The sequence below is a fragment of the Gymnogyps californianus genome, chromosome Z, assembly GCF_018139145.2.
Source record: "Gymnogyps californianus isolate 813 chromosome Z, ASM1813914v2, whole genome shotgun sequence".
In the NCBI taxonomy this organism is placed as follows: Eukaryota; Metazoa; Chordata; class Aves; order Accipitriformes; family Cathartidae; genus Gymnogyps; species Gymnogyps californianus.
In genome coordinates, this window is record NC_059500.1 from 34,523,206 (window position 1) to 34,539,703 (window position 16,498).

The 16,498-nt window shown below is 36.3% G+C and overlaps 1 protein-coding gene across 1 annotated transcript in view; it reads left to right on the plus strand.

Annotated features, from left to right (window-relative positions):
• ADAMTS19 (ADAM metallopeptidase with thrombospondin type 1 motif 19) overlaps window positions 1-16,498 on the plus strand; it is a 150,703-nt gene that overhangs the window by 37,214 nt on the left and 96,991 nt on the right. The window contains exons 4-7 of the mRNA XM_050913100.1: window positions 2,240-2,412; window positions 3,348-3,431; window positions 4,450-4,607; window positions 14,246-14,289. Coding sequence (XP_050769057.1) covers window positions 2,240-2,412; window positions 3,348-3,431; window positions 4,450-4,607; window positions 14,246-14,289 — 459 coding nt within the window. The remainder of the gene's footprint in view (window positions 1-2,239; window positions 2,413-3,347; window positions 3,432-4,449; window positions 4,608-14,245; window positions 14,290-16,498) is intronic.

Consider the following 16,498-nt stretch of genomic DNA (forward strand, 5'->3'; position numbering starts at 1 on the left):
GAGGTTTCAACAGTTTATGGGACTGCGGTGACCTTAGTGTTTAGCACAATGCTGTATTTTCTTGTGGGCTGCTTACTGTCAATTCTGAATGAAAATGCACCGCTAGCTAAAACTTTTAGAGAGGTGTGTTAGCCGACTTCTGTAAACAGCCATGCTAATATTAAATTTAAGGTTTTCAACCACTAGCTGCTGTTTTTTACAAAGAAGTGAACAATGAATAAACTGTGTTGCTGGAAACTGCACTGGAATCAATCATGGCTCCTAGGAGGAAGGCGGATTGACCAGATGTCTCATGAGAGATCTTTTTTAACCCAAATGAGTTTACTATTTAAACTTAGATCTATAGCCTACTCTTGCAGCATTAGATGCTTGTATGGTAAGTCATAGTTGTATAGCTTATAGGGTGTGGGTTTTTTTGGCACAAATCCTGACACTGAAGTTTCATTAAAAATTATTCTCAAAAGAGTGATGAAAACACACACAGTATTTTATAAACTAGGCTGTAGATCCGCAGTTAGCAAACACCAGTAAAGCTAGAGGCTAAGCTGTACATATAAGGCTAAGCAAGTGTCTGAAGGTACAAAATGAGAGAGGTTAAAATCAATTTTAGATAGCTTATGAATTTATAAGTTGTTTCTACTTCTAGGCAATCAAACACCAAATATTTATTTCCAGAGAATATATACTTTTTTTCTTTTAGTAAATTTGTATGCTTATCAGTGTTAGTACGTCTTACATTGTCACCAGTTGTACAGGAATCAGTAAGCCCTTCTAAAATGCAGCGGGATGGACTAAATCACTCACATAATCTTTAACAAATGACTACAGAAAAAGATAAACAACCTTTTTAAAGCATGGATACTTTTTACATTGAAAGCTATATATCTACATTATATTTACATTAAATCTATATTACACATACATTTAGATTAAATCACGGATTCTTCTTCCACTGGTATCCTATATTTTAAAGTTAATTTGTGAGTTCAATGACTTCTAAGGCATATTCTTAGCACTTTCCTGAAGAGTGACTTATTTTTTGGAGAGTAATCATGTGTTATAAAATGAACTGCAGGGACTTTCCTATTAGAGATGAGATTGATTAATTGCAAAACATTTCCTCAAAATTTCTGAATATTTGATTGTTTCCAGGACATGTGTTTATAATTGTCATCTCAAGCATCACTTCTGTTGTAAACAGAGCGCCCAATATTCCATTGTGGAAGCTGGAAAAAATTTCACTTGATTTCAGTGACTTCAATGAGATCAGTCCCGGAAGTTTTATGTCCTCTCAAGGGGATCTAACAGAATTTGGCTATTACAACAGGGAGTTTCATTTTATATTTTGTTTTAAATTAAATTATTTTAAATATCATTGCTAACTGCTGTATGCATATCTGTCCACCTTCTGGCTTGAACTGTTACTGTGTAACTAGTTTGTCTTTTTCCATATGTACTGTAGTAGTAATGGGGATTTTGTCACGTTTTTGGAGGGGAAACTTACAGAGCAGTAACCTCTAGCTTACCATAAATGTAACATGTTTTCGATTTGGAGCTTTCTGTAGGTTTAGAAGCCTGTTTCCAGGGTTTGATTGTGTTGTTTTACTTTAGCTGCTTATAATGACAGCAGCACTGACTTTGAAGTCATGTTAGTAAATCTTCACTTTTTTGTTTCCAACAAACCTATATTATACATATCGTTCTCTGTCATTCATCTGAAATATTCTTTCATCTTTGCAAATCACTGAATTGTTCCATATATTTTCTTAATATTGAATTTGTGGCAAATCTATATTTGTCATCTTTTGTGCTAAGATACAATTGTATCAAAACGTTTTCTCTGTGATTTATGAAGATGGGCAGATAACAATTCTGCAATGTCAGTGAGACTATTTTTCTGTCAAACCTCAAATGAATTTAGTCTTCTCCCACAAACCAAACTAGGAGGCGCATACTCTTTAATAAGTATGTTAGGTGAAAGGATGCACAGAATCTGACTGACTTTATTTGAGCAGCTGGATAAGATTCCTGTTTTCTTGGTGTGAACTAACATTTATATGTAGTACGGGCCTTCAGTCTAAGCCTTAGCATTGGCAGTGCTAAATAAGCATGTATTAGAGTTCATAGCTATTACATTCCACATAATCAGAGTTATACCATAATCACAGGTAGCAAATCCTAAAAGTACTGTAGGGGTAGTTTGAAGGATGAGTTTGTCAAGCAATGTTTTATGTTACAGATAAAAGAAAATCCAAGAATCAAAAAGTATCAGAAAGTGGAAGAGGAAAACGATACTCTTACAAGTTACCTCAGGAGTACAATATAGAAACTGTTGTGGTGGCAGATCCAGCTATGGTTTCGTATCATGGAACAGATGCTGCCAGAAGATTTATTCTAACCATCTTAAACATGGTAGGAAATTTAAAATTAATTTTGGCATTTTGCCAACAACACAAGCGCCGCGGGCTGATTTCATTGCTCCTTTTAATTATTCTGACTGAGCACCTGTAAGGAACAGTGAGAACATGACCATCAACAGGCTGTCAAGACTTACTCCATATGTTTTGCAGCGTAAAACCATGGTGCTGCAGACTTGTCTGTACTGTCTGGTCTTCTGTCTTCAGGGAAGCCAGAAAGTGAGAGCTGAACAAGATGATTTTTTGATTAGGAGCCCATGATGTTGTTGGGAAGGCTGGGGTATTGGATGATTTCTCATGATCTATGCTTGTTATGAAAAGATTATGTTGTTGTTGAGAAGGATTGTGTGATCATTAGTGGCTGAAAAAAACCAAAGGGTAATGCACTCCAACAATTACATCCCCTCCCAGCTCTATCTGGAGCTGTAGTGCGCTCATTTGGTGCATAAAGTAGTGAAAACTAGCATCTGTAATATACAAGGAAAGATTGTTCTAAAGAAGGAGCATAAGCTGAACAATAAATAAAAACTTTAACTATTCTGAATGATAGGAAGAGTTATTGCCATGTCCTGGCTCAGACCACTCGGGCTACAATCCTGGATTTAATTGAATAGAAATTTTCATGTGAATAGTATTATGTGCATGTGTAAGTATTTGGAGAAAGAGGCTACAGTTTATAAAGTGGTCATGGCCATTGAGGGGAAAAGGTCTTTTTTGTGCTCCCAGAATGAATACTGCCTAAGCTCTGTTTTCCCTTCAGAAGACCAACACAATACATTAGCTTAATGTTCTGTACAAATTATGGAAAATTAAAGCAGTCACAGTAGAATATGAGAAATTTTTGAGGTTCTTTAAGGTTCTTTTTTTTTTAGTCTACAGTGTGTTGTGTGTAATACAAGCACGTATTTTATTTACTGTTTTTTATCTTAGGTTTTTAACCTTTTCCAGCACAAGAGCCTTGGACTACAAGTGAACCTTCGGGTGACTAAGCTTGTCCTCCTTCATGAGACTCCAGTAAGTATATATTATCTTTGTCTTAGCCTGTAGAGGGTAATGCTACTTAGCTTGTTGCTCCACGAAGGCTTGCAACACTCACTGACTTCAATGGCTGACAAATTTTCTCAGTTAGCTTTGGTGCATTATTTCGTTATTTACACTGCTGGGGAGCTCCAGTAAAGATTAAGATTCTCCTAATTTTTGTGCTGCACATATTGAGATTTTTCTGTGCTTGCAGTTGGAAGTCAATCAAACAAAGTTTCCTTGTGGAAATCAGCTAATTCTTAACAAAATCTGCTTGTGCTCTGCTTTTTGTGCATTTGTATAGCTCAATACAAAAATCATCTCCCTTAAGACAGTAGGAGAACTGATTTTCTTTGTCAGCCAGTCCCTAGAAGAACAAAAGGGGCCATGATATAGCACTACTCTTTCATTGCACCTTTCAGGCATCATCTCAAATCCTGTTCTTCTTTCTTTCTGAAGAAAGACGAGTCAGCTGATATCTTGATTGAGAGTTTCTATTAACCTATGGTTTGTATATCACATTTCAGGACAACGTCAACTTGATTTCTTGTTTTTTCTACACAGTAGTATGAAAATCCTTTCATACTTTAGTTAGTTCATAAGAAAAAGGGATTCCCTTATCCATGTTTCCAATTTTAAAATACTATATTTTTCCAGTGAATAAGAAAGTATTTCTTTCTTCAGTGTCCTCTCAGCAGGTGGAGAAGTCTCATTTCATGTTCAAATTCTGGATCTTCACATCATTAATCTTTTATTCACTATGGCTAGTGAAAAATCAGCAAATAAATGAGTTCAGGTGAACAGATCCACTGTACGCCTCTCAGTGCACTGTCTTCACCTGTATCTTTAACATGAGAAAAAGATGGTCTCTGCTCCTGAAGTTCAAGTCATTCTGCTGTGAATATATTATGCCATAAAAAGGAGACTATTTTTGCTAACTCAGTCAAAAAATGTTTTTAATTCTATTTACAGAATCATAATTTTAATAAAATGAATTGTTTTTTATTTCCAGGCAGATATGTATATTGGACATCACGGGGAAAAAATGCTAGAAAGCTTTTGTAAATGGCAACATGAAGAATTTGGCAAGAAGAATGATATACACTTAGAAATGTCAACAAGCTGGGGAGAAGACATGTCTTCAGTTGATGCAGCCATACTGATCACAAGGTAAAATACTGAAAGATGAGCATTAAAAAATGGGCAGTGGCCTAATATGAACATAGATCAAAGGAATTGATAGATGACCAACACAGGATTTAGTTTTGCAGTGAGGAAGAGTGCCACTTGAGGCTTCTTTCCAGAACTCAAAGGTGGTGGTAAAGTGGTGGTGAAGATGGTTCAGAAAGCAATAGTTCCCAGATGGTGAACATCTGAAATGACAAACAGGTCACTCTCTTGTTTCTTCTTTGGCCATATAGCTAAGGCCATAGGTTGGATGCCTCTCTCCATGTGCCTTCATTTAAACAGGCAGCACACACGGACCTGTAAATACTTTCATTCAAAACACAAAAGCATATTTAGACCATTCAGACCTGGATCAGCATGACATTAGGCACATTACTGAGTTATGCTTCCCTCTAATGGATCTAGAAATAGTATGTTTCATTGTGTGCTGAAGGTACATGATGTACACAGTATGTGCTCTGCAGCCACAGGGGTGTGATCCCAGATCTGCAGTTCCTTATAACTCTTAAGTATCAGGCGTTTCACACATTCAGAAGGAAATATGTCTCCAGCTCACCTCTTTCCTCCTAAGCAGATGCAGTCATGGTTTAGGCTGTAAGTGGTGCACAGGGGGATGCATCTTGATGTTCAAACAGCGTACAGCCATTATCCAAAGAACAGAATGATGGTTAAACTGGTCTAGGGTTGGGCTTAGTGCCATTTTTGAGGTGGACCTTGGACTGAATGACCAAGAGTTCCCTTCCAAAGAAAATTCCTGTAATTGGATATATTGGAATACCATTGTGCTGTCCCATGCTAGTTGGTGACATGGTATCTGAAACCATGTGTAATCTTCAAACTTACGTGTAGCATTTATTCAGGGCAATCTCACTGGGAGCTATATGCTTTTTTTTAAAAGTAGTTTACATTCTGATTACTCCAATATCTATAATGTATTTCAGTTTTCTGAAGCAGAAAAATGCTTCCCTAAACTTCCCTGTTTTGAAGAGCTAGTCACATACTGGAAGCAGGAAATGAAGAAGTCCAGATTGTCTGTGGTGGCAGCTTTGTTGCTACTTTTGCTGTTTAATCCCTTACCTTTTCTTAGAAAAGCCCACACCTGTCTCTTCTTACCCTGTGCCATCCTCCTCTATTTGTTGGTTTTGTCTGCTTTATGGATTGTTGGGGTTTTGAGGGGGCAGATTAGTTTTTGTTACACATTTATACATTAGCTAAGCAGTAGTCCTTCACACAGGCTCCTCTGAACTACTGTGGAAGACATGTGAAATCATGTTCTGTGTAACAAATTTTCATTACTTCATGAGAAAACATAATTGGGATGACAGACTGGAAAGAAATTTTTCAGATTAAGACCCAAAACTGATTTTAATAGCAGTGTGTTAGTGGGGGAAGAGTCTAGATGGAGAAGGAAAGATGTAAGTAGCAGGAAAGAGTGAACTTGGGCCAAGGCATAAAGGATGGCCAAGTATCATAGATGGCATTGAGTTGATGAGCATAGGTAAAGGGGAATAGAGCTTCTTACATCTAGTTGTACTTTGTGACCGTCTGAGGATAATTGAGCAATTGCATACTGCGTGGTTGCTAGAAATGCGGGGTTGTTGAGTGACCTCTCGCCTATCCCCTGACTCTCTTATTTGAGATGGCAGAGGCACTCAGCAGTATGTGCATCAGCAGCAGCAGCTTGAAGGAGCATCGAACCCTTCAAGCCTGCATCTGCCAGGAAAGTGAGTCTAGGACTGCATTCTTAGCTTGTGAGGTGTATCTCACAAGTAGTAAGATACTATGAAATAAAGCATGTAACACCTCTTTCCTCTCATTTTTTCATCTTAACTAGCCTTTATGGGAAGAGGCAGAAGAGTTCTGAACTGATGCAAGTGAGGCGTTAGTTAAGCAGTCAAGAGGCAGTGGTCCGGAGATGTCTTTAGCAGCCAGTGCGTTTGGCCACAGAGCTTTTTGAATTTCATGCAGCATTTCTAAATGGTAAAAAAGCTTTTGGAAAGTCTAATCATATGTTAAGACATGCCTTTCTGATGTGCTTTGTAATAATGATATTCTGATTTACATTGCCTACAATTTTTTACCTATCAGTTTTAATATGTTTTTTGGAGTAAATCTCTGATCAGTGTTAAGGAAATCGAAGTCGAGAGCAGGGAAGTGATTGGTAGGATGTCAGATAGTAAGTCAGTGCTGGAGCCAGAAATTAAAGATCTGTTCTTCTGACGTTTTTATTTTTTCAGTGGTATTATTCTCTGGACTATACTGCCTCCCATCTCAGAGCTGCTTTAGCTGCTAATAAATCATACCAATGCGGTTTGCTGACTGTGGGAATGTTTTGCTAATCCAGGCTCCCTCTGCACATCATCAGGTTTATGGTATAGCTAACCCCATGTGTGGCTCCACTTGTGTGTTTTGTTAATTCAGTCTCATTCTGTTTTGCAAACACAGAACAAGCTCCTTTGTCACAGCTTCCAAACAGCTTTGGACAGCAGACCTGCTTTATTGAGAGAAATAATTTTGTTTAGACAGATGAACACCAACTGCTTGGTATTTTTCAAGTAAAAATGTAAAGTTTTGGTGATCTAACACATTCTGTGGCAGACCTCCTAAAACTTACCCATACCTCCTTTTTTGTCTCGCATGATAATAGAACAGAGTACTTTGAAAAAGCTTCCCTGTGCTTTCACATGCCAGTTGTGTCTAGTAACCAAAAGAGTTAGAAATGAAGTATTGAGTATTCTGCAGAGCTAATTTTTAATGCCTAACTACAAAGAGTATAATGTATATGTAATAGAGACTGTTATTCAACAGTCAAAGAGCCGTCATAGCCTTTTCATGAAAAAGGTACTTTTCAAGACTTATTTTTGCATTTGTTATGTAAGGCACAAAGCAAAACCAGCTTCTCCCCACAACTTTCTCTGCTGCCCAAATAGGCTGTAATGATACATACGAATCTGCTACCAATTTGTTCATTTCACTTTACTGTAGTCCTATTTCAGCCTGTGAGTTTTTGTTTAGTTTCCCTTTAAATTGGCTTATACTGATGAAGTAATGTCCTGTTTAAAGTATGGTGCCATAAACTGAAAGGAAGACAGAAAGAAAAAGTTTGAATAGTGTATTTAGAAAAGATCCCCAGGGAGGTTAGGTATAAGGAGAATGTGAGAATTAAGACAGAAATTGTTTTAAGGACTCTCTTGATAAAACTATCTGATTCACAGTTATAAATTAGCACTATTACTTTAGAGATACACATATCAGGAAGTACTTTTCTTTGAGTAAAAAATATACCATGGCACATCAACATCCGCCTTGCCTTTTAAGTCACAGAGTGTGAGTGCACAGAGATAAGCCACAGAGATTTGATTTTGATGGCCACTGAGATGATATTACCACTTGCTCTCTGCAGAGATTGTCTGACGTGGATGAGGTAAGTGAAAGTAAGGCAGGAAAAGGTCCATGGCATCCACAGTTGCTCTGTGATGATACTTAAGTTCTTGTGTTGCCTCTATTGCAAACAAGGTAATGAAAGCTTCGAAATGTATTTAAAAAAAAAAAAAAAAGATACAATAATGAGGCAGAATCTACCTTCACTTAAAAAGTACGTATCATGCTGCTTTTCCAGTGCGTAGGTCAATATGTGTCACAGTGGTTTTTAGAAAGACATGTAAATATGAAAATAATAATTTTTTAAAAATCAAGTTCTGTATTCTCCTTTGCAGAATTGTCATTTTCACATATGCTTGTGATAGAAAGTAGATCTCTGATTCTCCTATATTCATCAGATAGACAGTGATATTCCATGTTCACAGTGTATATGTCAGCTGTTTATTCATATTGATCTGCAGTATCTGAAATCTCTTTGCTCTGGGTGCTATATAATTGAAACAGTGCTGCAAGGCATTTTCACTGTAAAAACGTGCCTCATTCTATAAAAGTAGACAATGGCATAAACAGCACTTAGATTTGCCAAATATTGTTTCATTCCCATCATTCCAACCCTCCAGAACGCTTCCCAAAGCTTGGACAAGAATTTCTTAAGCGTTGCTATTACCTTCCAACGCACACAAGAAGTAGAGTTCTTTTTCTGACTTTGCTTTTTACTACCTTTCTGATGATAATGGTTGGAACCAAAAATACCTCCTCAAGAAAGTCAGAGGTGGAGGCCTGTGAATGACCGCTGCACAGAAACTAACATTACAGGGTCACCCAAAAAAGTTGCAGTGTTTGGCAGTCCAAAATTGTTGAAGTGTAATGGGGTAGAGATTGGGGTATTAAGCTCCTACTGCTGTCCTTAAACTTCTAGTGAAATTCAGCTCTGGAAGAATGAATTCTTAGAAGTGCACGGTTAGAGATGAAATTATTCTTAGTTTTGTCCTCATAGTGGTATTTTTTCATCATTGTAATTTCAATACTGCCAACTCTCTTGATATTTTTGCAAAGTTTTACAGTGTTTACTGGGGGTTTTTTTGACATCAACAGCAGACGTCAAGGGAGTTCATGAGAATCTCACATGTCCTTACTATTAATTATTTACTAATAGTATTGTAGATGCAGAAGGAAGCATGGAAATGTGAAAAGAGCATACTTTAGAATCAAAAGTGTCTTTTTAAAAAAAAAATCTCCTGTATTTATCACTTTAATTTTAAGACATGTATTTTTATCTTGTGTATTTTTAAAATCCCACTAATTTTAAGTCATCACATGCTGTTTGTTTTGGTTTTGGTTTTTTCCTCTCTAAGTACAAGGTGTTTGAGTCTGTGAAGTGGTAATGCTTGTAATAATACATGTGAGAAAAATCTGCATGAATTTAGCTGTTTCTGTCAGCTTGTTCTTTCAAGCTTTAGTACTCGGGCTACGTATGTTCCATTCACTCGTACAGATCTGTTGCGTAGCATTACATGGACCTAAATTGAATTTTAAATCTCGGATTATCTAGTGCAAGTCGCTAACATTAAATTTGGTCAGTTATTTTTACATTTTATTTTTCTGGTGAATAAGCAAGCTAGACAGTCTTGAGATAAAGATTTAAAAGAATGGAAGATTAACTGTGTTCTGAAGTAGACCACTGCCACAGTTATTTACTTTCAGAATGGACGGTTGTGTCTTATTGCTAATTTTTGTTACTTCAGCTTTCAACCATGGATCTCTCTGTACCCTTTGCTGCTAAAGAGCTGTTAGAAAGCTCCTCCCTCTGTAAATACTTGTAGGCTGTGCTCAAGTCACAACTCCTCTTTCTCTTAGATTAACTTAGAGAGGTTTTTAAGCCTGCTTCTCAGACATGTAATCATTCTTTTAGCTCTTTCCAGACTTTTTCCTATTTTCCAAATTGTTTTTTGAAGCATAAGCGCCAAAATTGGACACAGTGGTGTGTGAACAGTTGTACTGGTGCCATGTCTGATATTTTCCTGCATCTTTATCCAAGAATACTGTTTGCTCCTACTGCCTGTTTTCAAATGCTCATTTCTTTTTGTTGTTGTTGTCATGCTGTTGCTGTATCTGATCAAGTTTGGGGATCCAGTTTTGGCTACATTAAAATAAAAGTTACTCAGATGAATCATCTTTAAAAATTGATTTGTCTTCATTCCTATTTGTATTCTACCAGAACTCATTTAATTTTCAAACTTTACCAGTAGTGCTGTCTTATTTTTTTCCAGATCATTGTTTAATGCTAACGCTGAGTCTAGATTCTGTTGGACTCCACTCAAAAACACCTTTGTTGGCTTCCTAACATTTCTATATCTGTTTTGAGATGCTAGATACACATTCAATTCAGTTATTAGTTCACTTATCACACTTCTGAGCTGTTATTTTTTAGTTTGACTGAAACATGAACTTTAGAAGAAGGCCTATTTATATTATCCTTTTTAATCTCAGTTCAACTTACAGAGCCTAAGTGATCTGTTAACTATTTAAAATATTTAAATATAGTATTTCCTGATTTGCCTAAATACACTGTCCTGTGCATACCGACGCATTTGAGGTTTACCCTCAAAATACTAAACAGTTTCTGAAATAGCATTTACGATAGTAACATTGTCCATTTGTTTAAATTCCCAACTGAATAGCAAATGTGTAATTTAACTTGTGGTTCATTAACTCCAAAATTGATTTTAATTTAATTTTTTTTTTAAGTGTATTTATTAGTTAGTATGTATGTGCTTAGTTTATATGTGGGAATCATTTCAGAATGTCCTATTACGTGAATAGAGAAGAAGATCTGCAGTGTTGTCATTATTCACTTAGCACAATGCAAACAAAGGCATTTGCAATGTGATGATAATGTTATTTGCCATGGGGGCCATGAATTGCAACTTTCTTTATAGAAACCTTATGACTTGAGAAAACTTGTTGCTTGGGCAATAAACCTCAAATATATCTTAAAAAGTTGTAAGTCCTAGAATCAGTGACAACACCAGGAGTTAGACTGCAGTTTCAAGCCTACACTACTTTTTTTCAAAATTATGTACATTAGAGAAGTTAAGAAATTGACAGTAGGGTGAAAGCCAGAATGAAGATTTGGTAGACTGGTAAAATCCATTATCTGTCCTCTTCTGTTTCTTCTTTTCTCCAATCTAGAGTATGGAAGGAAATGATAAACCGGCTTGGACAAGAAATAGGTCTTTTGACTAGTATGCCTGAAACAAGTGTTAAATTTATCTAAAATCACAAATTGGTGCAAACTATTCATAAAAAATAAGTCTGGATTCTTCTTTAGTCTTCCTCTGCTGTTCTTGATGTCTTCTGTTGTACATCCCATCTACACATCAGGATTTATTTTAGCAAAGAGAATGTAATGAGATACTTTATATTTAGAAATTGGATAGTTAGTCTTTGCTGTGAAGGCCCTTCGTAATGCTATATGTAGTCGATTAAGAATGCACTAACTCAATATAATTTTCTGAAACAATGGATTAGTGGTTATCCATTCTTGCTTAGAATTCTCTTCTAGGATTAGCCAATTTATTCAAGTTCAGAAATCAGTCCTAAATCTTATGAAATCTCCTCTTTTCTCTCACTTAGGTAAGGACCTGTTTTCCCTTCCATGTGCATGCAAAGTAACCATTTAGAGTAATGGAAGTTGTGTACTGGATACTGATTAGAAGGGAACTTCAGTCTGCTTTAACCAGTTTCTTGCTTTCAGTGTTAGACTCAGTTACTAACTTGTGCCACAAAAGCTTCTGTATGCATTAATGGTAATGCTAATATCTTTGCCCTATTTTGCTAAGAGAAGGGAGGAAGAGAACAAAGTCAAATAATCTCAGTGGCTTTTCTGAGGGCTTTGTAGTGTGCTTTATTGCTCTGCTTTATACCTCCTCTTACTTGGAAGAGTCCGTATCCTCTCTCTTGTTTTTTGTAGTTTCAGTATGCCAATTCCACATATACATAAAGTGTAGAGGTGTATATATATGTGTGTGTGTGTGTGTGTATGTTATATACACACACAGGAATGTAGTTATAATATGATGGAATATTTAAGTTACCATGTGGGAATTAGAGAACGATTTCAGTGAGAGTCATTGGTAGGTCTAGCTAGAGCTGTAAATCTTTACTAAGGAGCCTAGTCTCAAATGTATGTAATGCATTCATATTCTTGGAAATTAAAGGAGGTATTACATTCTTTCAATGTAAATCAGGAACTAAGAATGGTTTATTGTACTTCCCTCTTGCCAAATCATAGCAGTACCGTTTCCCCCAAGTCCCATAATGAAACTCTGGATGCATAGCACAACCATAGTCAGAGTCAGCCAAGAAGGAAAAACAAAACAAAAACAGCTCAGTAAGTGTATGAGAACAAAGCTATTACATAAGCAGAAACCTCTTGGATATTGGCAGTTTTAAAATGTCAGACGGTATTCTTTTACATTTGAAGGTATGCTCTCTTTTTTTTTTTACTTGTTGCTACATCAGTTAATATTTATGGTAGCTGTATGAGTGTGTGTGGAAGACAATCTATGTCCTTAGATTGTCTTTACACATGTTCTCTTGCTTCACCACAAGTCGCATATTTCTAATTGTTCTGTCATGTTGCTTAACAAGACGATAAGTCCCTTGTGTCACATAGCACAAAACAAAGAATTGTGTTACAACCCAGTGTATTAATGCAATTTGTTGCAGGTTTGAAAAAATAAAAGAACTTCCTTCTGTATCTGATTATAGTTTCATGTTCACCACTTTAGGCTCAATTTCCAGGGCTTTTCTAAGTGGATTCCCAGAATTTCTTTATCAGTTTGTTCGGAAGATCTGTTTCTAGCATTGTTGATTTGCTTTTCTACTCTGTAATTATCTGGCAGTGGTGACTGGAGAATCAAAGCTATATAACCCCATGTCTCTGGCTGTGTGGCCTTTAACAAGTGTCAGAAATTTGCCAGCCTCTTGAGATTGCTTTTGGGTCTAAATCGCTCTGTGGGAATAGTCTGTGGGAAACAAACAAACAAACAAAAAGCTCTTGGAGTAGTTACATTTGTAAAAATGATAAGTATCACTAGTCTACCCTCTCATCCTAAGCACCAAACAATTCCTGCATTTTGTTGCTGGAAAATGAGTGTTTCTGTATGTGTGTATCTTTTATCATTATCAATCTATGTGTATGTCTATGTAGCTTCATAGACAATACAAAAATGAAATCTCTCTGGCCCATATGCTCCACCTCTAAAAATAGAGACCATTACTCTGTGGTACAGCTAAAGAACAGAAACTTCTTTATTTGAGTACATGTCGGAATGAAGTTAAGGTAAATAGGTTGTATTTTGCTTAGATGCTATACGTAGGGCTTTTTTGTCGTTTGTTCCCTGTTGGTCGTCCCCGTCCGTCCGTCCCCCTGCCCCCAGTTCATGCATACCTCAGCAGCCCTATTTTTACTTAAAATAAAAAATAAGCATGAGTTATAAACACTCCAGTAAAAAGCAGCTTTTCCTTTGCTCTTTTGGTAACTTTGTTATGTGTCTCTGAGAACAGATAAAATAGGTGTGAAATTAAAATGAATCCCAAGCAGATGATGTTTAACACAGAGATGAAATATTTAGTCCACTTCATGCAATTGAGCAGTCTTGTTTATAGAGCTATGGCTGGACTAAAATCTGTGTTGGAGATAGGATAGTCTTCTCCCGGTGAGTTAATTTAAGTCTTCCACTACTAGAATGGGATGGCCTAGCAGAAATACTTCTCCAGAATGTGTTCCTATTAGTAATTTTAACCATTGACTTTTTAGCACAAAAACTTTCTGACTCTCTCTCTGATCTAAATGCTGGATTACAATGCTGCATTTGGACCTGATATTAAGCAGTGAAGATATTTTCATTTCACATGAAAGAAAGACTAAGTTTAGACTTGTTACATTTCAAGATACTTACATGAGGGAAAAAAACAGAAATTAGGTACAATGCAATTTAAATATATGGTACATGTTTTGTCACCTGACTACTCCAAAATCTGTTCTGAGAATAAACTGAAGTTTAAGTGTGCTGGGTAATCCTGGCCTTTGCTTCCCCATGCTCTTTGATGAGATAATGGTGTTCTATATTTATTCATTGAGCCATACAAAATATTTGTAAATAGGTCACACAGTTGTTACCAGTCTGACAGCTTGGCTTGCTTAACGTTTTTCTTTTCCCCCCCAATTCTAGGAAGGATTTCTGTGTACATAAAGACGAACCATGTGATACTGTTGGTAAGTAAATAAACGTAAGAGACTGTGTGTATAAACCGCTTCATGAAATAAGTGTTACATAAATAGAGATGTGAAGCTAAAAGATTACAACAGCGTTGGTGATGGATAGCTGTAACTAGCTAAAATGCAAAATACATCTCAAATGCCAATAATACTTTGCTAGATTTCTGTATGCTTCTAGCAAAATAATATGTTTAAGTACAGTATTTCCATCTCATTCATAGAGCAAACTTTTAAAACTTTTTTCTTTTTAATCTCACTGACAGTTTAATACAAAATTGTTTTAATATTTTTAATTCAGAATATGAAGCTAAACAAATGTGTTTATGATTCTTTTTTTATGCAGTGGATTTATCTTTGGTGAGAATATGTCTATGATGTTTAAAAGAAGTTTCCATGAGAATGTAATGTAATACAGTAGAGTGATACGGTGTTTATGAACTATGTAATTTCAGAAGAATACAGGATATGAGCTATTGTGCAAGGCATCTTCTGACATCTTCAATTAAAGTGAGTGCTAGCTGCACTGAGTTCTTCTATAAACAGTCATTAATTTAGTTCACACCTTTTTGGGAAGACAGTTTTTCAGTGAAAGGTCTGGTGGAAAAGGTAGCAAAAGGTAGCAATTGTTCTGTTCAGTCATAATTCTGGGTAAAAACATGCCATGACACTAAATGAAGGATGTCATGGCATGTTTTTACCCTAGAATTTCATTTGACTAATAGAAGTCTTTAACAGCTCTATATGTAAATACAGGTATTCAGAACCTAAATTGATTCAGTAAGATTAAGATGATAGTAATGGGCTAGTAATGATTGTCATGCTTGTGCTCCTTCTTAGGTAGCGGAGAAGTAGATTATTTATTTTTTCCTGTTTAATTTCAGTGGCAAAGGTTTGAGAATTCTTACGTAAACTGTATTGCCTCACTACTTGCTAGTCTTTTTTCTTTTACTGCTGTATCATCCCAAGTCTATGTGGGCATGTCTGTGGGGTGGGTATCAATAAAGAATCCTTCCAAATGAAGAATGGAATGTTTCTCACAGCAGTTAGCGGTTAAGAATTCATAGTGTTCTTCCACTAATCAGTACCTTGGTCTTAGGTGAATTTTGTATGAGTGTTTGGTGCTCAGAGGTGTTTAGTTTTGTCTGGTAAGTGGAAAAATGTTTTCTTCCAGCTGAAAGAGGAAGCAATGTGACAAGAAGTCTTCAGCATCTTACGCTGATCTAAGCTGATCATCAAATCTGGAGTACTTCCAGTGTATCTAAATCAGGATAGGCTGCTGTCTGGATTTCAGAGATGAAGTGAATGTATTCAAGGATTTTCCCTGAAAAATGTTTCCTCTTTGGTTGAACCTTGGAGGTAATAGAATGACTATTTATCTCTGCATTTGTCCATGGAATTGTAAATGAGATAAGATTGAACTGAGTCAAGTATCAGTCATTCACAGTTCTATGATGAAGAAGCTTGGATGAAACTTGAAAATCAGGCAGTGCATTAATCGTAAGTGCCCAGGAAGTAAAGAGTTTGCAGTCTTAATATGGTGATAAGCAAAATGAAGTAGACATCTTGGCTGCCTAATTTGGCATTTTGTGGAATAGCTGTTGTGGACTTTCCCACTCTGCATGTTGTTGTTTAGAGTTTTCTTCAGGAATTGAAACATAGTTCATATGTGTAGTTCTTTCTGTATAGCTACAATTGTGTAGCAAAAGCTAAGGTCATTCTTTTCCTTTTGTTCCATCAGTTGTTATATGAATTTAATCATTAGTATTCCAGATGAATATAGCGCCTTTCCATAAATTCAGTGTATCATTTCTTCCATGAATATTTACAGTACTGTGGGTCCATGCTCGCTCTTAAGAAGATAATGTCTTTCTGAAGCTCTTGTCCACCATCATCCGTGACCTGATGTAAGCAAGAGAGTTCAAAAACCAGGGACAACTTTGTGCATTTCTCTTGAAGAGAATTTTTAAATTGTCTTAGTGGCATGGATGTCTTGCGTCAATATTTTTAGGATTGCAGGTTTATATGCAAAATTATTGAAAGTGTATGTAGATGGTGGTTTCATTTTGGCATCTTTTCTTTTACTTTTGATTTCCCTAGGAAAACCCAAATGGTGATTTTTAGTCTTAGATTAGATCATGAGTATAAGTTTGTTGAAAGGTGAGGAAGAGCAATTTGATCTTACTATAGATGTTCATGCAACATGTTT